Below are 25,271 nucleotides of genomic sequence, written 5' to 3' on the forward strand. Positions count from 1 at the left end.
TGACCATATAAATCTAAATAGACAATACATTTTTAAAGGAAATTTTCGATGGTACTTTCCTCTATGACGCAGAATTGCTATACCTTCGTATACAGATAATAGAGTAACAATAACCGCGTCAGTCTCTTAAAAATGAAGACCTAAATTAATTTTAACAAAAGATGTAAAAACATGTTTAATTTATCCATATAATAAAGTAATAATTCATCTACTACTGTGCCTAAAAACCCCCCTTTTAAACCCAGGGTTGTGTCCTGTTGTGCACAGTTAATCATCCAAATCACTAACATCGAGACTGAACAGTAAGTATGACTACCGTATTTGTAAAGCGGATTTTTATTTCATTGAATGATTCCGGGCCAAAATTATCAACGGTTCTAGTACTGGACTTATTAATGCTTAAAACTAGATGATCAAATCCACGTAGGTAAAACGTTGTAAAAAATGACTTTTCAGTTAGGACCTAAAGCTAATATAATTCTAACACTTGGAAGCCTAAAATCTTTGTAATATATCTCTGGTAATCTTGTAGGTCAATATTTTGTTAGCTTATCCTTAAGTCTTGATAAACGTGCTCTGGACAACCCTCATAAATCTAGTGGGAACGAGGTATCAAAGAAAAATTGGTTGGCTTAGGTCAAAGAGGCAGGTAACTTAATATAACGTAATGTTTCTGAGGAAATATTCAAATAGAACTTAAAATTTCTTTTTTTAACGTAGTCCTCGCGTAAAACAAAGATCGTATTATGAAGATATTTATTTTTTTATACATACCTATAGATAGACTACAAAAACCTGTACTTTTCTCCAATAACCCATTATTTGGACGTATAATCTGGGCATATTCAAAATTCGAGCGTACTCCACCCTCAAAGGCCGGCAACGCACCCACTAAAAATGGGTGTCTATCGGCTGCGATATAAGTTAAATTGCTAAGTCCGTCAGGTTTGCATCATCAAACATCTGGAAATTTTAGCCCCATAATTCATTAAAAAATAAATTGGCACACTCTCACTTTAGTAGAAATAGAAATAAAGATTATTATTATTATATTATTATAGTACTCTTTCGTCTCATTTCCTCAATCTGTGTTAACGCTGAGGTGAAAAGTGATAGATGACTAATTATATTAATTAGACCAATTTATCTTTTATAATTTCCCATATTCTGTTAACTTGTAATAATCATATTGACGCTCAATTCAAACATTAAGCTAAGAGTTTTTCTACAGTTAATATTAGTTATTTTTATAAAATAAACAAAATTTATTTTTCGATATAACCGCTGAAAGCTATAGCAACACTGTTTCATTACGAAAACAATTGTGTTCATTACAAACAAGTGTAAAATTTTCGTGCAAAAATGAAAAGAGAACCAATGAACAAATTGTTCCGACACGGAATAAAAGGGTATGTTTTAATAAAAACAGGGTCTGTAATTGAGCGGATATTTGCAATACTGTCTGGAAATATTTATATTAAAACGTATATTTGCGAACGAATTGCTGATTTATATGTACCTAATTTATTTATGAAATAAATATGATATTAAATTGCCGCAGGTTGATAATTTTTAAGATAATTAGGTGATCAACCTTTTTGTATCATACATTGTTATGGTGAGTAAACTTATTAAACTTGACAAATGACAGTTATATTTAGCAGTCTCGGCTCACAAATTTACCCTAGTTTTGACGTAAGACATGCCGTATTCTCACGCTGTTTGCATAAAGAATTAAAAATCTATTATCGGTGATTATTTAAAAAAAAACTCGTAGCTCGTAGTTCTATTTGCTTTTAACCCTGCCACATTCATCTCTCTCTTATCCTGACGAACCCTTACGAATAGTTCGTAAAATTGAGGTTTTTGCATAAAAACTTCGGCAGCACTCAGTGGCCTATTGTAGTAACTAGAAATTGTACAGCAAATTAATGCGATTTTGTTATGGATAAATTTTATTATTATTTAGTTCTTAAAAACTGACTTTATCATATTGATGTAAGGAATTTATGAGTAGGTGCCAAGGCTATTGCTTTAGACAGTATAATAGGACTCGTTTAGTGTCTATAGAGAAGTCTATATAGAAACGTTAAAGTACAAATTAGAATAATTTTACATCCTTGTAACTGTACACATGGTGCAGTTACGAAGGCAAAACCGCAAGCAAAAGTTAGTTCGACCAGCTGCTGTGGTGTCCAGTTGCATTTAATTTTATTTCGTCTAAACTTAATTTTCAACTTAAACAAAGTTGAAAGTTGATCTACGCATATATTTACATATACGTTATATTTAATATAATATATAAGTAAATTATATTATAACTCAGTTAGATTTACTAAGCAATGTTGCTTGTCCACAATTAGGAGCGTTTAAACTTTTTTTTTGCATATCATAACTGCTTTCACAGCAGTTCCTTCGGGTTTTGTTTCGACGAGTTTCCAAACCTGCAATACATTAATAGATTTTGTAGACTAAGGAAGGTGTTGATTTTCTTCCGATTAAAAACGAGAATCCTAGAGAAGTTGTAATATATCTTTAACGGCTTTAATAACTTACCGCGTTTCAAATGTCGCTACAGTTTTTCAGTTTATCAGTCTATCTACAGTTTATCAGAATATCATTGGCATTCATGCCCATTCATTCATTCATTCATTCTGTGTTTCTAACATCGGTTTATAATAATATAAGAGGTACTTCAGTGCAATATAATAACCGTTTTAAGGACACTTATTTTATTATGTATGTATGATTTTAAACATAAAGCCAAATCGCGCACGCAGTTTCTATATATAATATATATATATACATATACATATGTCCGTAGTGCTGATTTCACCAGAGGTCAATTACAAATCTCTACATTCAAGTTGAGATTGCTATTGCTATTGGGAGTTCTGAAATACCGACGGTAACTAGAAATTCGGTGTCACTGATTTGGATATTTAATTTACTATGTTGAATGTATTAGGCAACTGACATGGAATTGTATTATAGGAAAGTTGTATAGTGGAACTATCAGGAAATTTGCCAATAAAGAGAAATTCATTGAACCCAAGAAATAATTCCAAGATATACTTCTAAGGAATCCTCATTGGGCCGTCAGTTATTGGGTCGAAGTTAGAATTGTACAAATGGTTTAATATACCAAGATATTGGCTTTGATGTTTTAATTATAACCAACCATCGACACTACGTCGAGATCAGGAATGAAGCTCAAATACATGGAAAGGTTCTATTAATTGCGCTTATAAACATTTTTACGATGGTTATTCGAATTTTAACACACATTTAAAATCTATCTACATTTTGTGTTTGAAGTTCCGAAACCCAATGCATATCTACTTTTATGTGTCAGTTTTAATGATAAAACTAACTATTGCTCCCAATTACTTAAATAGTCTGTAATATGTATTAATGTACTTACCCATTTAAGGTCTTCAAACAAAACCATTTAATTTAAAGCTCAAGCCATCGAAAGTTAGTAACAAGTGCCTATGTCTCAGAAGCCTCACAAACTAACAAAATTTAATCAAAACCGACTTTGTGAGAGCCCCTCGACATCTAACTTATTTCTAATGAAGCTCTGTATAAGTTGAGCTACGAAGCTGATAAATGCCCTTGTTCGGTGGACTACACATATGCTTGGTTATCATTTCCGTTATTTTTCATAACATAGGAGTAATAATTTCAAGTTCTTAGAATATATAATGACTACATAACTAGAGCAGTACATTGAATGAATCTCCGTTTCGAAACAATATTTTACATCTCAAATTTCTGTATTTGTTTTATGATATTTTTTTTCTAATAGTCTTCTGTGCTGGACACCGTCGACTTTTTCTAAGGTTTCCGTTGTCGTACGGTTAGAGACTACTTCTGAGGTTTGTTTGTAGTCGCTAAAGCCTAGTGGCTTTTTAACACTGCTCCTTTTCCAGATATGTAGCTTACATTATTATAAATTTTAGAATACTTAGTCCTAGTTTAATTCAGAATATCATATACAGCTTTTTTTAATGGAATAAATTTGTTCCGTTTCCCGAAAGGGCCTTACAGCCCAGCTCGTGCTATGTTAACTCGGCCGGAATGGGCGCTTATACAGATGAGAAGCGGAGCTGGTATTTAATTGTATTAAGTATACGTAACAGTGTAGGTAACAGGTATGGTGAGTATCACGTGTGAATTTGATATCTAACGATCCAAATAAAGTAAGCGAGCAGGTAGTTATAAAATAAAAATATGTTTATTTTTTTATTAGTGCATAAGTAAAAGATAAATTTTTTTTCAATAGCAATAACAATACAAATTTAACTTCTTACAACAAAGTTTTTACAATACCAAACCGCATTACGCAAGCGTAACGAGCCTCAGTGCTTGAGCAAGTACGTGGGTGGACGGTTACTAATTAACATCCTTCGACCTGGGTCTTCTTTTACTTTATGTTTTCTTCTTTTTTAAGTTATTCTAATGTAAATGAAGTCTTATTATTACTTTTGTTGTCATTATATCAACGGCAACGAATAAAATATTAAAAGCTCTTGACTTTATCTTGACGTAACAGCAATTACATAAAATAATTGTAATTCATTTATTCACATTTGTTGAATTTAATGTGTTTAAACACATTTGAATTTGGAAACTGTCATTTTTTTATGATTGTTCATTGAGCTTCTCATTTTGGCGCTAATACATTGTATAAATAATATACATGTTCCAAATTCAAAATTATTAAAACGCTAAAAAAGAAAAGATTTTATGTAACAGTATTTATGGCCAGACTAGATATTCACTTTTGCCATCTTATGGGAAGGGAATCAATAAAATCTTTGAAGGCGGTTTGACGGCCCCACCATTTATCCAAATTTCGAAAAGAAATGGTAATCTGTTGGAGCGAGGTCTAGGGAGTACGTTGGATGTCGTAGACATTCAAATTGAAGCTCCTCTAATTTGGTAGCAACTGTTGTGCAGTGGCTTTGAGCGATTAACCAGCCTTGGTTGATTAGTAGCTAGCTTTTCCATCATGGTTTGCAGTGGCTGAAAATAGACATTTGCCATAATCGTCTGACCAGATTTCATAAAGTTATAGTGAACGACCCCGGCACTAGTTCACCAAACGCTCACAAGTAACGTTTTCGGAGTCAAGTTTCGCTGGGGCACGATTTGGCTAGGTTGGCTGCGTACAGCCATTGCAATCAGCGCATTCACTTTCCATAGAAGGTAATCATTTGATTTAAAACCCCTTCATTATTGTACCGGTTGAGTACTGTAACAGTCGACGCGCTTTTGTCGATTCCTTCACTCAATTTGTGAGGTAGGTACCACCTTTCAAGTTTTTTCACTTTCCCAGTTTTATCACTGACACTGCAGCCTGCAGCTAACTCAGACGTAGTTAACGATACATCCACAATGGCCTTCAGTTCATTGTGAACAACTATGGTCTCCGTCCGATCTGCAGGTTGAAATTTCCAGAACAAAAATGTTGGAACCAAAAACGCACTGTGTTTTTCTTTTGTGACACCGCCACTATTGTTAGCTTCTAATATTTATTTAATTAAATTCTGAACATTTTTATGAAAAATATTCTTAAGAATCTTGCTACAAGTGGGCATGTGCATAGTTATTCATTTGACTCGTTCGGTTGTTTACGAATTGTTATGAATGCTCGAAGTGGGATGGTCGAGTCGGAGGCGGGAGTTGTGATTATAAAAGAGGTTGTGACACATGCGCTCGGGCTTTTTTTCTTTGTACCAGTTTGAAGTTATAGAGTTCACGTAAAATCAGTCAAGTAAATTATAGTGAATTAAGTCATCATTGAAGTGTTTAATTTCCTACCCTAAGAACTAGATCAATTACCACTAACAAGTCAGAAGAGCGGGATGTCATATCCTTGGTGTATAGGACCTAAAAGTCGGCACAGAAGGGTAATCACTTACTTGTCTACTAAGAAAAACTTAAGATACATATACAGTCCAGATAAAGTAAGACTTGAGCCTGGTTTAAGCCGAGGCAACAACGTGTGATAGTGCTGCATACTACACATTGTGGCATGCAGCACCTTGTGGCATGTTACAAATAGAAAGCATTTGCGGAATATGTGGCATATGGCAGCCTATTTTACTCCGAGGCAACATCGTGCCTGGATATTTGAACGAAAACAGATTGACTTTCATCATCGCTATATATATATCTCGGCTCATGTTGAATAGCCAGTTCTACTGTTGTTGGCTCTGATACCAGTATTGTAGGTTGATTACCATATGGAAACTGAATATTAGTATTAAAATCAATATCTGGTGTCAATAGTGTTCTTGGTATTGATGATATTCATGCCTCATGTGTTTTAAATATTACATTATTAATCATATGTTTGACATATATCTGAGATTTAGCTGAAAGCTTTCTGAGTTCATTGCCAACATGTTCTCCATATGTACTGCAATGAACCCTTTTTATAGAACTTTTCATAACGTTGTATCCTTCTTCAGCCCTTCTTCCATTTTCTGTTTGAGATACTGTTTTTAAAGACTTTTTTTGTTGACGAGGGAGTGCTCGGTGGCTGCATGTAGTGCTAGGTGGCATATCTGCTTCAATTTTTTTAGATAAATTTCCTCGTAGACTCGTAAATGGATGCTGTGTTGTCATGCCGCACGGTTCTTGAGCGACATTTTAAACTATATAGCATGCGGCCTTGTGGCATGCTGCAATGCCGCAATGCCGCAATGCCGCACAGTGTTGCCCAGGTGTAATATAGACTTTAGAGGTTGAAGTGCGACTGTTTTATTTAGTGGACATATTATGATTACTATTCTATTAACTATTTTCTCGTCTATTTTATTAATCAGTTATATTTATAGAGAAGTAGTTTTGTATGGCTAACTGCTGTATAAAACGGAATAATTATTGTTACAGAATCAAACTCATGCACACACAGGATGCGTTATGTTAAACATGCGACAAATGTTCGTGTAAGATAAACATGTGTATTCTATAAGGCTAATATTAGTTTTAACTAAGGCTAGAGAAATATGAATAAAAAAATATTTAATAGTTCTGTTATCACTAAACAAACATTTTAAACATTTTACGTAATTTTACTTTTAAACGGAGTAATATTTTCGGAGTTATATTGTACAGTCGAGTTTGGGAATAATAACTCAGTCAAAAAAAGAGTCATCTGGTTTTAATGGGCTTTACCATGAAGTTTTAGCTGAGATAAAAAGTAACTTAAAACTGAAATATGAAACACATGTTAGATGAATTAATGGACTAAGATAACACAAACTAATATTTGTTGTTTCCGAGGTCGCTATTACCTGTTATTCTGTATTGGATTATATCTCCTATAACTCTAGTAAAAACACAGTTTCGACAACTCTTTCCAAATCTCTGCTATAATGCTCTAAAACACAGCTCTTTTCTATTTAAGTAAAAATCACTTCTTCATTTAACACAACGTTAATAAGAAAATGAATTAAAATAAAATGCTTTATAATTTTGATTAATACTTCATTAACTGCCAATACTCAAATAAAGAGTGTAGAACGGTGGAGAAGAACTGTAAATAAGCGGTCTTTTAAATTGCAAAAGCTTTTAGGAAAAGTAAAGCAGTGCATCATGCTTCTCGTCGCCTCTTTAAGCAATTTTTGTAATAATAAACATGAACCTAATAAACATAAACTTTAGCTACCTCCCGCTACATTATCCTGAAATATCCTATTTACCTTATTTCTCCTATCTTAGCTTACCCTGTAATTATCCAAATCTATAAAATTTTCCGTATATGTATTTTATGATATATCGTTTATTAAAACCTTAACATTCAAATATACAATATTTAAAAAAATCTTAACCTACATAGTAATAAAAAAATAAAAAGAAAGTTAAAACAAATTTAAAAAGTTTGGTCCCTGTTGTAGTGTACTTTTAAACATTTACTCGCTATATTGCGATAATTCGTTTAGCGAGAAAAGCACCAGCTCTGGGGTCATTGGTACTATCTACCAGAAGCTAACAGCCTTTTAGTAACATATTATTAGTTTATGGTATCTTCACTTTTTTCTCCTTCTCTGTTATTGTTCTTTTAACAAGTTACCTGAAAGAGGCCATTTATATTTGTTAGTTCAGTATTTTTTTTAAAGTAAACTATAAATACATAAATCGAAATATTTTGCAAGTCGTTATAAACGAACTTAAAACTATAACCAAATACTTCTTAATGATTGTGTTGTAAAGAGTGTGTGTATAGAATGAATAAATTGATTTCCAAAATATTTTTAAAATGAATGCAATGTCTGTTTAAAGCCGAGACAGGCCGCTCAATATTATTATGATAACTAAACATTTCGGATCTAATACGGAGCTTAAACGAACAATGCCACATATTCAATGAATGATTTTATCCTAAGATACCTATGATATTAGGGCTGTCGCTATGCGTTTATTTTTATCAAACCATTATAACGTTTACTTCATATGGACACATAAAAACATTAAACCCTAAATAGGGAACTTCAAACAGCGATGCATGGTTCATCTTCATTATTCAAATTCATCGGATGATGCCATAATAGGATCATTATGGCAGCTATAATTAATTAACAAATAAGTGTCGTGAAATGACACTTCACTTCAAGCACAAGATCGCAACGAACATTTTTCTTCTTCCGTAACATTGTTATCAAGAACAAACAGTATTGAGTTCAAAAAATATTGTATTAGTTTATAGTGTTAAACTGCATTAGTCGTAAGCGTATTAAACTAAGTATATTTGTGGTTTCCCGGATTAATAAATCATTAATTTGTAAATGGAAGAACTTGACAACCCTATTAATAATTCTATGTTTGAATTACTGTTTGCATTTGTAAATTAATTTGTATTCAAATTGACTACCAAATTAAAATGATTCTTGTGGTACTATCGTATTGAAGGAATTATTGAGTACGATATTGAATACAATACAATTTTTTTTTCAATAGTCTTATCATTATAGGTAAGGTGCGCTTCCATACAAACTACCCGCCGGGCTAGTCATTTGGATTTTCCTTTTTTTATGACTGAGGTGCAATGCATCTGCGCGTCGCTTACCCCCGAAAGTAGCAGGGGTAAGTGGGAATTGGCCCACACCAGAATCTCTGCTTAAGAGAACGAGTGAAGACTTCAGAGACTGGGTGAGTAATACCCACTAAAATCACCTCTGGAACTATGGAATTATAGCGCAATTTTAAATAGATTTTCTAATACTGTAAAGAGTGTTTAAAAACTCCTATACACATTTAGTCCCAATACTGAGGATTTTAAGTGCCACGCAAGCACAAGCGCTGCACACAAACAAACATAAACACATTTTAAGTAATCAGTAAAACAATTAGGAAATATCTACAACCTTTTTTATACATTATGCAATTTGTAAGCTCAAATAAATAAACCATTACATCTCTCAATAAATCCTGCATCAGGCACAGAACTCAGTAACGGTTCTGGCTGTTAATTATAAATGATATACTTAAGCTTAAATCAACACACGAAATGGGTATCCTGTATTTTCTCGAAGTGGATATTACGTCAGATATAATTATGAGAATTATTTAATCTGTCGAAACGTAAATTCGCTTCGAATCCAGTAATGAAGCCAGTAATGACAAAAATATATAATAACTGTAACAATGATAATAATAATTCTATTACAATTAATGAAATTCAGTAATAATCTTAGTAGTAAGGTAAAATAAAATAATTGTATTATTTTGTATTCATGTATTTGATAATAAAAGCCTTTTGTTAAACTTTATCTAATTTAACTTTATTTAACCAATCTCTGTAAAGTTGCATATAGTAGATCATTTTCCGAAAAATAAGGTCATAAAGACGTTTCACTTCTTACGTGTGTTCACTAGTACACGCACACATTTTTTTACGGTCGGTACGAATGAGTTACTAATTCCAGAAAGAAGCTTTGTTATATGCCGGATACTACAAGATATACCACAGGATGTTATATTATCCGGAATTCATATATTATTAGCTATTAGCTAATTGGGTGCCACTCAGTGAGCTCTGGAATCTAACTATGTTGATACAGGTAGTCTTCATTGTAAATGTTAATGCAGGGAAAAGCTCTCCTAATGGCTGTAATCCCTTACGTTGACCGAGTGCGTATATTTGTATATATAAGATGTGTTATATATATATATATATCATATTGGTGATAATATTATGCACACGGTAGATAGATACATTGATGCATATCTAATATTGAAGGAAAACAATATATTATATTTAATATTGCTAGTATTTTGGCCAATAATGTTAATTTGATACATACATGCTTTATTGACCCAACTAATGTAGCATACAACAACAAATTAAGTACTAAGTTGAATAACCAAATAGAAATTTGTAAAAGTAACAATTACAGCTTAAGGATTAGGTACTGTAAGTGTGTAGTAGTTTTTTTGTTTACAGACGCTTTGGCTGTCCTTGGACCTTCTTGACAGTATGGTAAGCTCTGTCCTTCTAACCATATTTAAGACGACCCGAAATGATCATTAAATCATTATGAAAACAGAAAAAATACGTTATTAGTAATCTAAATTCAATATTGACATACCGTATGCGGACAAATTTTGTATATATCTACGAACATTCTTGTTAATCCACGGCTCTGTCATCGAATTTGCCTACGTTACATGTACCTATAAATTCGAGCTCAATACAGGTTACAAAATTTTGTGCGCACAACGTACAAGTAGTACGGTAAAAATATATAATTTTTATGCCAGCTAAAGTACCGTGGAAAGCAATTTTCACTTCAACGCACGTTTTGAGTGCAATCATAACTCATGTCTGGATTGCTGTAGCCTTCACTTTCTTTATGCAAGTGCCGACCATGTATATTCAAAGTTAATGTACTTAAGGAGTATTCCTCTAAGTACTAATTTTAATTAGATCATCATTACCAACGCCTCTTATTATCCAACTTTTTATTAATTTTGGGTAGAAAACTTTATCATGATTTTTAAGTTTTACCTTTAAGGTTATATTTTATATCGGCAACTCATCTAGCATTTCACAATTTTGTGCATTTATCAATCACTCGATGTAGGCAATTCATATTCTTAAAATCGTAAGGTAGTAATTATACATATAATTTTAATTATTAAGAGTATTTGGTATAAAACATGAGATGTATTTATTTGCATAACTTATTTAGTAAAAATAAGTTATTAATTAATCAGTGTCCTCACATCTCCGCTCTATGTATCGGTTGTTATCTTGTGCATATTCTTTGAACATTTCTTCTAAGTTCTCTGATAAAGGACTGTAGGAAAGGTAAGTAAACTAGGTAACTCAATAGTTAATAAATAAAAATCCCAGACTGATGGGCGTTTTGGAGTTAGTTGAATAACTGTCTACCTAAGATTAACGTCTTCGGCCGTTTGAAGTTTTAATGAATGATCGTTAACAATGGGCGGTGTAATGTGCCGCACATTTAAACTATAGTCATTATGCACATGCTAGATGGATGATGAAAATACTGCTGGTTTATCATAATAGCTTAGTAGTAAGATTAAGAAAAAATTTAGATTAAATTACGAATTTCCTATTCGTATTTTTTTCTTAATCCTACAACTTACAGCTAATAAGCATTTAAGTGTAAACTTTATCAAACGTTGACACAGGAACCCAAGCCTCCAAGTTAAAAGCATTACATAAGAATTATGTAACAATAAAGAGATTAAGTAAGACATTCAATGCCAAATTGTATTCACTTTATCCCAAAAAATAAACTCCCTAAACGGTCCAACTTCCCTAGTGAGTGAGAGAAATTCTGTTTTAAGACGCAGAATATTCGCCTTTGTGTTTCGTGAGCAGTGTTGGCCTAGTGGCTTCAGCGTGCGACTCTCATCCCTGAGGTCGTAACTTCGATCCCCTGCTGTGCACCAATGGATTTTCTTTCTATGTGCGCATTTTACAATAGGTCGAACGGTGATGGAAAACATCATGAGGAAACCGGCTTGCCTTAGAAACAAAAAGTCGACGGCGTGCGTCAGGCACAGAAGGCTTATCACCTACTTGCCTATTCGATTAACAAATGATCATGAAACAGATGCAGAAATCTGTATCCTCTATCCTCTCTCCCTGTATCCTCAGTTCATCTGCAGCTCTAGGTAGTGGTCATGTGAGAGCGTGGCTGCAGCAGGTCACAGCGTGGATGATTCGGACTGGCTGGCGTTCCGCTAAAAACCGAGCTCGGAAGGGCTCGGAACTCGAGTTGGAAGCTCTAAAGTGGCAGCCCCACTATAAGACTAGGGCACAGCGGGTTGCTTGCCTGAAAAAAGAACAACGATTCAAGGAACCTAAACAGTGAGAAACCGGACCGATCTTTTACCGACGACCTTTGGTATTTAATCACGGACGCGAATTGCTTTTTGGAAAAAAAATACCGATATTCAATAAATGAAGTATATACTACTACTACGCAAGCTGTGTAAAATAGAAGTAGATTACTTAGAAAAGCGAAATTTCTTTTGTAAGAACTATCTACGTATAAATGATGTCCTCATTAAAGCATAAATTTTATTGGAACATAAATAACATTAAATTAAACGTGCCATACAATAACTTGTATTGTGTAAAATGATAACATTATTCACTTTATACAATATTAAGGAAATTATATCAGCTTATGTGTTCATTGATAATTTTATTTGACTAGTTATAAAGATGAATTGGCACAGATGCGGAAATTTTTATTAAAACTTTAATAGTAGCTAGTTATATTATATTTAAAACAATGAGAATAATTTTAATTTTGAAAAAATATTTTTATTTCTAATTGTATTCTTTTATATAACAAAAAATATAACGAACTACTTCTTCATGACTGGTTTAGCTGTTAACAACTTAAATCCTGTGTCCTCGGGAAATAAGTTCCCGGTCCATTTCCTTTCACGCCTTGTAGGAAACTACTATTTAAATATAAAACTGTGTTTAAATCAAAAAGTAACCAAATACACCTTTTAAGTTTACGCACAACCGACCAAATGGGCGGTTAAGTGCGAAAACTGAGTCCACAATACTTTATTTCTTTTACGACTACCTAGTTGCTGTTCTGGTGTTGGTTTTCATCCATATATTATTTTTTATTACATGTGTGGATCTACATTATCTACTCTTTGACACTGTCTCGATCTAAAGAGCACATCTTAAATAATAGCATAAGTATCAGACATTAAATAACAGTGACATAGCGAGAATTCGATATAACTATTTATACATACAACGATGACGCTCGAGGAGTATAAAATAGTGCCTACAAAAGAGGTACTGGAAAATGGTCCAGGTACGTGTTCATTTCCCTATATTTAATTTTAAAGACTAAACCAAAGGAATTCAATTCTCAATAATCTTTTTATGCTTTACCAATAAACAGTATTCGTGAGTAGTAACAAGAGTCACTTAGAAGTCCATAACTCTAAGGATAGGATTCAGGGCTTAGTGCTAAGTAGAAAACTGCTGTGTAGAAAAAACAATTCAATTATTGTCTTATGTAATTGATTCTTTTTCCCATTTGATTTGTACAGAAATAAATTTATTAGAGAGTAATTTCATATTATACAAAAAAAAGGAGTCTAAATAACAGTATTTTTTAATTAACAGTAGAAGTAAGTAATACTACAAGTAAGAAGACATTGTTTGATATACCTATAGGGCTACTTGGTAAAGCTGATACCAATCAAATGATTATTTCAACTATCTGGTACTTTATACGAAAGTCATATTCCAATAGTTTTGACGGCATCTTACGTTGAAACCTATTTGAGATGCATTCTCATAATTACATATTTAGCTCTGACGTCGTTTATTGAAATAACGTGGTACGAAGACGTAATATTGTAATCAGAATTATTAACGTAGTTATGGGGTAAATCTGCTAAACTACATCGATTGTTATCACATTAAATAATAAATAAATTATTTTTATAAAACATTCTAGCTTTACCGTAATATGTGATAAGTGATTTTCAGAACATAAAAAAACAAATGTTAAAAATTTCCTCTATTAATTAAAATTTTAAGATTGTAAACCTTTCTTCGCGAGAATAAATAAAATACAAATCCGTTTATAACATGTGTCTGTATTCCTTTTGGCATAGATCTCCCCAGCTCTCTCCAATGAGCCCTATATTTGGCAACATTATTCCAGTATAGCCTCAAGTTTAGGCTTATGTCATCCTGCATCGGGGTATAAGCGTCCCTATTTTTGGTCCCACAGAGTTATCCGTTTGTTCCATTTATCAATGATTTGCATCTCAGCACGTGACCTATCCATCTTCAAGTAGGCGATACGAGCTAGTATATCTGTAACTTTTGATTTTATTTTAATATCAAAGTTTTTGACTTTGTAACTTAAGCTTATTCCAAGCATACTCCTTTCCACTGATCTTTGACACTTCGCAAGTGTGTGACTGTCTGTCAGTCACCAAGTTTTATAACTATACTTTATGCAGAAAAACTACAAAAAAGTGTATGTACATTTTATGCGGTCCACGAGTTAGCATTCTGTTTTGCCAATTTCTTCAATCCCAAAGAATATAAGTTTATTTTTGCGCTATTCTTTTTCGATTCATTCTAGTTAGTTCAATTATTTTGGATTTAAGTATCTTGTTTTCATCAATGTTTTAATTTTCTTATCTTGTGCCTTGATGTCGTTTTGGGTTCCTGTGACTGTTTTAATCATCGTTTGTTGGTTTAACTTTTCCTTGAGCTTTAACTTTCGCTTTGTTAACGATACAATAGATCGGGACTGTATCTTTTGATATGTTGGTCTAACAATCTGGTTTTATAATTGTTTTATTTGAGCCGTTTTTTTAATACAGGAAAATAATACATTTTATAGAGATCACTTGCCGTACATGTTGTCAATTTATTATAAATAATTCCATACAAATACTTTTTTTATTACAGAAAAGAAATCGGTCCCACCCGTGTATGGTTATGGAGTGCGACATGTTCAAGCTTTCTTTATCTTTGTCACATACGCACTGGCCTACCTTGCGCGTGCTCATTTGGGTGTCACTGTAGTAGCAATGACCGATGAAATTAGGAACATTAAAGAAAATACTACTATAGCAAATGGAACGGATTTCACTTTTAACAGTGCATTAAATAGCAGCGTAACTGAGGAGAGTGTATGGAATATTTATAGAGTAAGTGGTTTACTCCTTATTCATAAAAAATCAAACATTCTTTTATATGCGTTTTTGTATAATGTTCTAGTAAAAGCACTCACAGACACATTACCACTTTAATCGGCCTCAGGTTTCATTTGTTGTTTTGTTCTATTTTTTAATAAAACACATGATGTCGATTTTTGATCTGAAACATGCCAGTTTCCTTAAGATGTTTATTGCATGAGCCAATGGTTAAATCTATAGGTGCATAGGTTAAAGTAAATTGCTCGACTTCAGGGTTAAGTGTAGAAAGCTGATCTGCCTACAACATGAAAATAATGCATCACAAAGAGAAGAATACATTAGTTAAAACAATGTTGTTAATTATTTAATTAAACTAATTTAATATTTTTTAATTGTGACATGTCTTAAATAATAGTATAATAACGTTTTCATTACAAGTATGTCGTCTATGTTGAGGAACATTATGATGAATGTTGCATAGTTATGCGCCTTGTAATCTTCTCTCTAAATTAATTTGTAAGCCATAGTTATGCAAACTCTACATTAGTGCATTTCCATACTAATACAAATACTGAGTTAACGTAACAATACACATTGCATTCACATATTAACAATGGCTAGCAAATAATAGCGGTGGGTTATGTGAGACTTCCGACCAAAACTCGTTCTACTCGAAACACGGTATCAGCCAATTTTTTTATTTTTCATTTCTGGCTGTTTTGCAAAAACCTTCCATCAGACGTCGTCATTTGCACCAAGGATCGCCGTTACGTCACACTTTTAGTACATCAATTTATGTTAACAAACATAATAGTGATACCTAAGTATTATCTATTTCTATACATTACCTACATAAAATAAAATAAATACAAAAAGATTACCTAATAAAGTATATTATACGGCATACGTTAATTATAGATTAGTAATTTTGAAATACCTTTGGTGTCGTATTAATGAAATTCTAATTTGATACCAAATTAAAATTATTATTGTTCTCATTCCTGTCGTTAGTGAATTAAGTAGTATAGAAATTGTCATCTTAAATAAATACTTCAGAATTTTCTGTTGTCCTAATAAATATGTTTACCAAATATTCTTCTGGCTTCCATAACTGTACTGCTCATATTACAGACGTACCAATGGCCAAAATCGACGCAGGAAATGGTGCTGTCTTCATTTTTCTTGGGCTATGCCGTTATGACATTTGCAAGTGGGATAATTTGTCAGAAATGGGGTGGTAAGATACCACTACAAATTGCTATGTTTGTTAATGGAATATTATCGATACTATCGCCATGGATTGTTGCTTGGGTAAGTAAATTTTGAATTGTTGATTTAATTTAAAAAAAAATGTACTCAGTAGGTTAATTCGTAAACTATAAGACTATCATTCTTTTGTCGAAAATTTAATCTATTGGGAATTACGCTCAGATGATCTAATTTATTAACGACGTAAATTGCATCGCTGATGTGTACACCTGTACCTGTACTAAAAGTTTTTTACTGTATTGAACCCTAACATAATAAAAATAAGGAAATTAATGGTGCTACAACTTTCTTAGGTCTGGGCCTCAGATTTCTGTATCTGTTTCATGATCTTTTGTTAATATTATCTTCATCCTTCGTGCGAATGCTAAATGCACACATAGAAAGAAAGTCCATTGGTGCACAGCCGGGGATCGAATCTCAGGGATGAGAGTTGCACACTAAAACCACTAGGCCAACGCTGCTCTAACATAAATAATTGTATGCAATCTCACAGCGCTCGCGCCCCTAGTGCTTGCGCAGTATAAAGAATGGTCATACATAAATTTAGTTTAACTAATAAAATGTTTGATTTACTTAAATAATATTATTATTTCAGGGTGGCTGGAAGGCACTATCAGTCTGCCGCATACTGCAAGGACTATCGCAAGGTGGTATGCTTCCAGGCATACACACGTTATTAGCTAATTGGGTACCAATAAGTGAGCGTGGTAGTTTAAGCAGCTACGTTTATACAGGTATAATAAGTTTATACATTAATAAATTGCATAGTATGTTTTGAAATACTAACACAAACGTCTAACGTAGCTGTATTCAGGAGTTGTTATATTTAAGATTAAACGACCTTAACTTTAGGAATCTGTTAACTTTTGTCGGCTTCCTTAAATCAAAAATTTATTAATCAAGCTGATATCTGATGGTCAAGGGACGTTTCAAGTAACTGGTGATGCTCTAGATAAACATTTCTTGAGCCTCATCTAAGTTACGTAAACGAGTTTGAGACGGATGTAATTTTCAAACACGCATTTCAGCGGCTCGCCTTTTGGCGGCTAAATTTCATTTTGTTTTTTTGATCCCATTTATAAAAATATTACATAAAATTATTTAGGAATTTATAGGTAGGGAGGGAAGAATTTCGTTTCGTGAACGACTTATAAATGTCGGAAATTTCTAATTTGCGCTCTCGGAAATTTTTGTCTTATTACATAAATTCTTTTGACTATTTAGAATATTATTATTTAAGCAGAATAATTAGTTCGACCAAAATTTAGGTTCAGGATTAGGTACAGTATTGGGCTTCCAAATCAGTGGTCTCCTGGCATCCAGTCGCTTTGGCTGGCCGTCAACCTTCTGGACCATAGGTGTGCTCTGTCTGCTTGGGTTCACTCTTATGACTATATTCAGTTCTGCTACTCCATATGATCATAAAACCATAACGGAGGCAGAAAAGACGTATATCATTGGTGACTCCGGAGAAGGAACGCACACTGTAAGTACTGTATCAAAGACTTCTTGGATTACAGATATATAAGTTGGTGGCTCACTTATTTAGGACAAATAAGTCTGATTGAATACAGAATAATAAGAATTGTATTTAACAGTTAATGTAATTTTCTTAAATTCAATAGGAAAGAACAGTCTTTCGTATATAAATTAATTTATGAAAATAATCATAACTCATATGCACAGTAATATCTTCCTATATTTTGTTAGATGAATCAAAAGTTTGGCTTTCGAACGTATTGTCGGGTATTTACGATGCATACTACACCTTATACCAATGACACAATGCTTTACGGTAATATTATAACAAGAAAGCAAGTTCATAAAATTTCTGAAACTTTAATTTTTGACATGTGCGAAAGAGATAAAACATATTTTGTTTCACGCTAAACGTTGCGCCTACGCCGAACGACTTAATTGGCAATAGCAAAAATTCTGTAACTTAGTAGTTTCTGAGACCTGAGGTCCCTGTTCAGACTTCAGAATTCAATGTGCTTCCTTGGCTGGTGTTCGTTGGACGCAATTTTGACGCGTGTGCCGCTCTTATTGTTAGTGATTTGATTGTGATGTTTAGATTATTAGTTAGAAAATTATTCTAAATTTCAATGATGACAAGACAAATAACGCATGAAAGTACTTTTAAGTTTGTGAATTATGCGAAATATTAGACGCCTCCATCTATTAAATTTAAGATGTTTTGCTTATGAAAGCTACATTACATATTTGAAGGTTACATTCAATACAATAGGTACACAACAACGCCCATAAACATGTTTAAGTTGAAAATCGTCATACGGTTCATGGCATATAAAAACAGTGAGTGAAAAAAACGAATGTATACGAATTAAAACATATGTGGGCATTCCTTGTACATGTTACTAACACTGCAACATTCCAGAATCAACGCAATAAGCAGTTAAATGTCAGTTAGGTCGTAACAAATTTTTGTTCCTATGAACTAATTAAACTCTGCATCTATTAAGCTTTTTTGATAAAATTGTATGAGATTACGTTGCATAGTTCCCTTTTCATCTTGTATAAAATTGGGCCTAATGATAGACTAATAGTCTACATGTTTTTTTATTAGCACATTTCTTTTTCAGCAACCTACAATACCATGGAAAGCGATTTTCACATCAACACCTGTTTGGAGTGCAATCATAACTCATATTGGGGTTGCTGTTGGCTATACTTTCTTCTTCATGCAAGTGCCGACTTATATGCATGCGATACTTAAAGTAAATGTTAAAAACGTAAGTATTGTCCTTTTAAGATATGTAGTTAAATATAAATGGTAAATTCCCTCCGCCATTTCCAATAGAGAGTGCTAGCTTTGAACATTTGGAAAGTTTATAAATTCCAAATAACTGGAAAATTTATATTTTAAACCTGATACCTTCTCGCGTAATTGAAATTCAGTACTGTACATATTTTTGCAGTATCACCCTCATCGATTTTTAATGTTAGTGTAAGATCAATATTGTGTTTAATTTTTCAGAGTGGTCTTCTTTCATCTTTACCTTATGTATCATTTGTTATCTGTTGCATCTTCTTTGGATATTTTTCTGACGTTCTTGTAAATAAAAATATTCTGACAATGAAAAATGTTAGAAGACTTAGTAACTCTGTGGGTGAGTAAAATATTAACTGTTTTTGAGGTAGCAGGACGTATCTTTTTACTACTTGCAATTAAATATATTATTATAATTTTGTAATTCTTTAAGTAAAGATTAATTGCCTTCATAGTAAACCTTTGGAGTGAGGATATGAATTGACGGAGGTATATACATTTTTGACATTCAGAAGTCACCGTTATCGACTTTGAATTCGACTTTGAATTAATATTAAGGTTATTAAGGTTAATACCTTAAAATGTATATAAACCGCTTTCTATACGAGTATATCTATAATCGAAAGTGTATATATTGATAAATGTCAAAATTCAATTTGTCGAATTCAAAGATATTTCAAGAACGACCTATTAATCGGTTATTAAAAAAATTGTATCATTCATTTCTTGGATTAAAATATCTGTCACTAGTACTAAAAATTGGATCGGGATTGAGTATAGAAAGCGGCCGTTAATCACGACTTTTTGTCATACAGACAAAAAATATAATTTCCCCAAAGTTACCAATTAATGTTCTTCAATAGTATTATTACATAAAATAAGCATATTATTTAAATTATTTAGTTTAATTATTCCATGGAAAGTCCATCGCTTGGGTTTGGAATCATAGCAAGTAACGTGCCTAAAGGGCAACATTAACATCTTAGGTAGGTTGTATACCCTCGAAAAATGAAGGAACCCCATATAAATCCCATAAAAAGAAGTATTTCTTTTAACCCAGGAACTCTGGGCCCAGGACTATGTATAGTATTAGTGTCGTATACTGAAAACGTGACATTAGCCGTAATCTGTTTTGTGGCGGGTCTTGGAGCGCAGTCTGCCATGCATACGGGTTGGGTGGTAAGTATATACAAATATTGTGAGTATATGAATTAGTATTAGTATATACCAAGTTCATTAGAGAAGGCTCAGAGTTACAATCTCACCTTAAGTTGCTAATACATATAGCACATTAAGCAGTGCTTTAACTTTATATTTAAAAAGGCACTTAGTTATTTGACGCGTGTACAATGGGCTAATCACATCGGACTCTGAGTAATGGAATAGTCTGCCTTATTGCCAATACTTATGCATTATTTCACGCTGATGTCTGTTGTAATTGCTAATCTCAATAGACGTAAGCTCCAGTGGTCCGATCAGTTTAAAAAAATAGTATATTTATGAATTATGTATGTATGAAATAATTTATAATGAGATTTAATTCATTTCTCATAAAGTTTTACTCAATATAGGTATATTAATATTGATTCAGACAATATTTTTAATACAATATTTTCCGATATGACACCTTAGTGTATATTTCAGGTTAACTACATCGATCTATCGCCTAATTATAGTGGTGCACTAATGGCTATCGGAAATGGTTTAGCCAACTTTTGTGTCTTAGTACTACCAATACTGGTTTCTAATATTGTCAAAGACGTGGTAAGTCAATATTAATAAAGTGTCGCTACAATTTCGTATGGATTGGTGTTGGTATCTGTCGTATACTATACATATACTTTTTTTGTTTACCTATTTGTTACTATTTCATGTAAGGAATCATATTTAAATCCCTTAGTTTTTTTGGTGTTATTGGTTTTTTATTTATAATATTTAAGTAATAATAAAATAATAGTGATAAAAGATTTGTTATCTATATATATATTATATTTCTTCGCTCGTATATGTATTTCTATATAAATCAGTCAGACGCTAATTAACATACACACCAGAACCAATGTCATACATTGATTTTATATACTTTTCTATTACCTAGATAATCCAGATTTTAACTTAATTCTACAACCAAAAGCTATTACTTACCCAATTTTTATGATTAAGTCAAGATTAATTGGCACTACTTTCTTTATGCAATTTACCCGAATTTCAGACCAATCAAATTCAGTGGAGAATTACGATGTTTTTAATAGGAAGCGTAATGATCCTTGGGAACATCATATTTGTCATCTTCCTATCGACTGATGTACAACCCTGGAACGAAAGAGGATATACAGGTAATTTATGTTCAGTCTACAACAGATGAACTTCCTGTCGCGATTCAAGCGATGATTGATTATATAGCTAATTGGAGTAAAGATTTCGGCCTCAAAATCCGTCTTGCCAAGAGCCAAGTCATCACCGTCGGAAGCCCTTTCTTTTTTAACTTTGCTCAGCGCCCTGGCGTTAACCTTGACGGTGTGGCCTTAACTCTCCAAACCAAACGCTGTCTAAACGGGTCATCCCGTAAAGGAAATCAGCCGCAAATTATTATATATTTCTTATATCCTTCCTATCGGAATCACGGATCACAGTATCATAGTCACGGGTTTTTATATCGTTACAAATATTTTGGCCAAGTCATGAAGCCAGTGTATTTTCGATTTAAATGATTCGTTAATTGACCAAATGTATGATTTGACTGAAGAGTCTAATATATACATACATATATATATATATATATATATATATATATATATAATACTAATATTTTGTACTTACTTAGGCGAATTACATTGAAACTTTATTTTACACACATTACAAGTGAACTTAGTAAATATTATTAACTGCAAAAGGGTCAGTGAATAAATAAAATCTATTTCCACGTTTATCCCTCGCTACCTCACATCAATTTCAATATATTCGCGACTTTTCCAAATTCCATTGAGATTATCGTTAATATAAAAATAATAAATATAAGTTACGCGTGTCAAAAGTAGGACTATATGGGAGGTTTATTAACAGTTTCATATCAACGCAAAATGCTGCCAAGAACAACTAATATTGACGTAGTCGGAAAGTCACAAGCCGATATCGAATCTAAGACTTCCACGTTACGAAATACTCATCGTAATTATCAAAGTTGCTATGTGCTTACCTATAACCATGATTTTTAGAGTTATCTTAAACTAACGGTGTGGTAAAATGCCGTACCATTGCTTTTAGACGTTAAGGAAACAATAGTCAGTCTAGTAATACTCGAAATTCGGATCGGATTAAAACAGCGATGCTTTACACATTAGATTTTGTTTTAATTGATTTTGTTCATCAACCTCTTAACACTTGCCTTTTACATGTGGCTCGCTTTAGACGGGTTTCATTATCATGCTAGTCTGCAAAATTCATGTTGTCGGTAGAAATTCGTCTTTCTCTGGGTATTACCATTTTACTTAGAATATATTAGTTACTTACTCAGTGGGCGTAAGTTCGTACATAGCAATTAATATAACTTAAAATAATTTCTTTGCATTTAAAATCTTAAACTTCAGTGCCGGGAACTTGCTTATAGTGGTAAACATTTGTAATATTTGTCCGCTTCTGTCTTCGTTAAACAGGTAAAATATATATATATATATACATATTTTTTTTTAAAATTTTTTTGTATGTTTCAGATTCTAAAGATAACAAACTGAAGAACGAAAAGGAAGTACTCAAAAGTAACTCATAATGTTTAGGGGAAATACCTCCAAGGATTGATATTAATATGAAAATATGTATCTGTATTGTAAAAATAAAATGATTTTTAATAATTTATGTTGATATATGAAACGTACTCTATAGAGTGTATATTAATATTGTTTATTATATTAATTAATTATAAGTTTCTTCGCTCGTACTGATAAGTTATGGAAATGCTTATAAACTAATACACCTGATCATTTGTGTAAACTATTCATGCGTTATTGAAATGAATCTTTAGAGAATGGAACATGAATACCATACAACAAGAGACTAATTAAATTATTTACAATCTTGAGATTCCAATACTTCAAAACAAATATAATTTAAAAATTTCTACCTGCAGCAGCGTACCAGATAATTAATTTAATTATTAATTTGTATTTGAAGACAAATATTACGAATTTATAATAGATTTTATAACCGTAGAATTATTCTAGCGTAGTACTTAGTAGCAATAGAATATTTCGTTCATTACACTATTCTAATGACTTAATTAATATTATAGTGAGATTTCTAAGTTTCGTCACACCGTTTAACTAGTAGTGCGTTGTGCGGTGTTTTTTTTATAAAAACGTCGCTTTAGCAGTGACGTTTGAAATATTTAAAATACAGTCACATTTAAAACAAGTAAATGTAACTTAAAGATTATCTAATTGAGGCAATAATTTCATTTTATTTAATAACCTTTAATAGCTTTTTAAAATAACGGTTAACCCAACAATCATGCAACTGAGTAACAGGAAAAATCAAACTTTGCATAAAATATAATCTGACTTTCTTTTTGAATAAAGACGCTTTCTTAAAACAAGCCTCTTTTCCTGAAATAAATATTTGTGGGGATTTGCGAGCCAAGAGCGAGTTCTATGCAAATTTAAATACATAGCCAGTTAGAGTTAAGATTTATTTAATTTCCTTTATGTTTATGCAATATTTGCATTAGGCTTATTATTTATACTCTACATGCATAAATCTATTTATTAAGCAATATTTGAAGGTCAACATTATAAGCGACGTCGTGGCACTTTTGATTAGTGAATAATAAGCCGCGCGTAATGTTGCGCGACAAGTGATGCATTTCAAATATTGCTAAACGAATCAATACATTTTTCTAAATAAATGAATTCAAACTATTCGTTGAGATTGAAAGAAAAATTGAGAGAAAAAGAATACAGTTGAAGTTTATGCTTATACGTATATACCCTTGCCTAAATATACGAGTAGACACTTCATATAGCAATTAATGGCAGGTAACTGATAAAACTTGGTACATTCCTTTTCTAAGAACATAAAGGCTTATCCATTTGAAGTAATACCTAGCCTAATGTATGAATGTTGCGATTTGTTTCACTTCTAAGGTTGAACCTTGTAGACATTTTTACGAAGCCATGCTTTAATACAAAAAAATCTTATTTTTTATGATCCGAAGATAAGGGTGAAATTGTAATTTACAAAAGTAAATGTTGAAATTTGTAATAAATTACTGCTATTAGTAATTATGTGTGATTTTATTACCTATACTATAAGAAGATATTCCCTATAAAACAACGAATAGTAGCTATACCATAGCATGATATATTAAAAATGTATTGTGGATCACTATAATTGTAAACCTGCGGTCGTCCTACTAAAATTTTCAAGTGAGATCTTTTAGTTTTGGTTCTATTGAGTCTCCTCCTCGACCCTTGCGCTGTCGCAATCACAACACTACAGCCGCTACTATTATAGGTGATCAGGTGTAGTCGAAATTTGAGTCTCAAACATGGGATTGTAAAACAAAAGACATATCGATGGCGTATTTTGTTGAAATGTGATTGGTATGCCTGGCAGGGATGTGAATACACGATCTCAGTGTGTACAATCTCACGCTTAACCACTAGGAAAACCGCGTCTTCGTTAATACATGGTGGTGTAAAAATTACTTGGGCAATTTATGATAGAACTGCTAGTTTCTGTCTCGTATATTAAATACTTATTTGTAAAGTGCCCAGTTGAGTTGAAAGAGTAAAATAAGAAATGTGTTCAAAGGAGGCTTCAGGTAATTTATACCTATATACGCATAAATTAGTATATTTGATGTGTGTATATTATATTTATTCATCATCCTCTTGTGCACTCAAATACTTTTATTTCATCATATTCATATTTAAATATTTTATATAATTACAAGGTTATTGGAAGATAAAGGCTATTTGCTTACACATTTACATTGGCATATCTATTTTGTTTATCCTGTATG

At 32.4% G+C, this 25,271-nt stretch overlaps 1 protein-coding gene across 1 annotated transcript; it reads left to right on the forward strand.

Moving 5' to 3' along the window:
- Positions 1-13,209: 13,209 nt before the first annotated feature.
- On the forward strand, positions 13,210-24,449 carry LOC123710508 (putative inorganic phosphate cotransporter). Its single transcript, XM_045662509.1, has 11 exons — positions 13,210-13,340; positions 14,966-15,207; positions 16,327-16,506; positions 17,060-17,198; positions 17,733-17,950; positions 19,068-19,217; positions 19,463-19,595; positions 20,316-20,434; positions 20,900-21,019; positions 21,468-21,591; positions 22,966-24,449. Exons 1-11 carry the CDS (start codon positions 13,283-13,285, stop codon positions 23,019-23,021), a joined length of 1,539 nt encoding a protein of 512 aa, XP_045518465.1. The 5' UTR covers positions 13,210-13,282; the 3' UTR covers positions 23,022-24,449.
- The last annotated feature ends 822 nt before the right edge of the window (positions 24,450-25,271 follow it).

This window comes from Pieris brassicae, chromosome 5 (assembly GCF_905147105.1).
Source record: "Pieris brassicae chromosome 5, ilPieBrab1.1, whole genome shotgun sequence".
NCBI lineage: Eukaryota > Metazoa > Arthropoda > Insecta > Lepidoptera > Pieridae > Pieris > Pieris brassicae.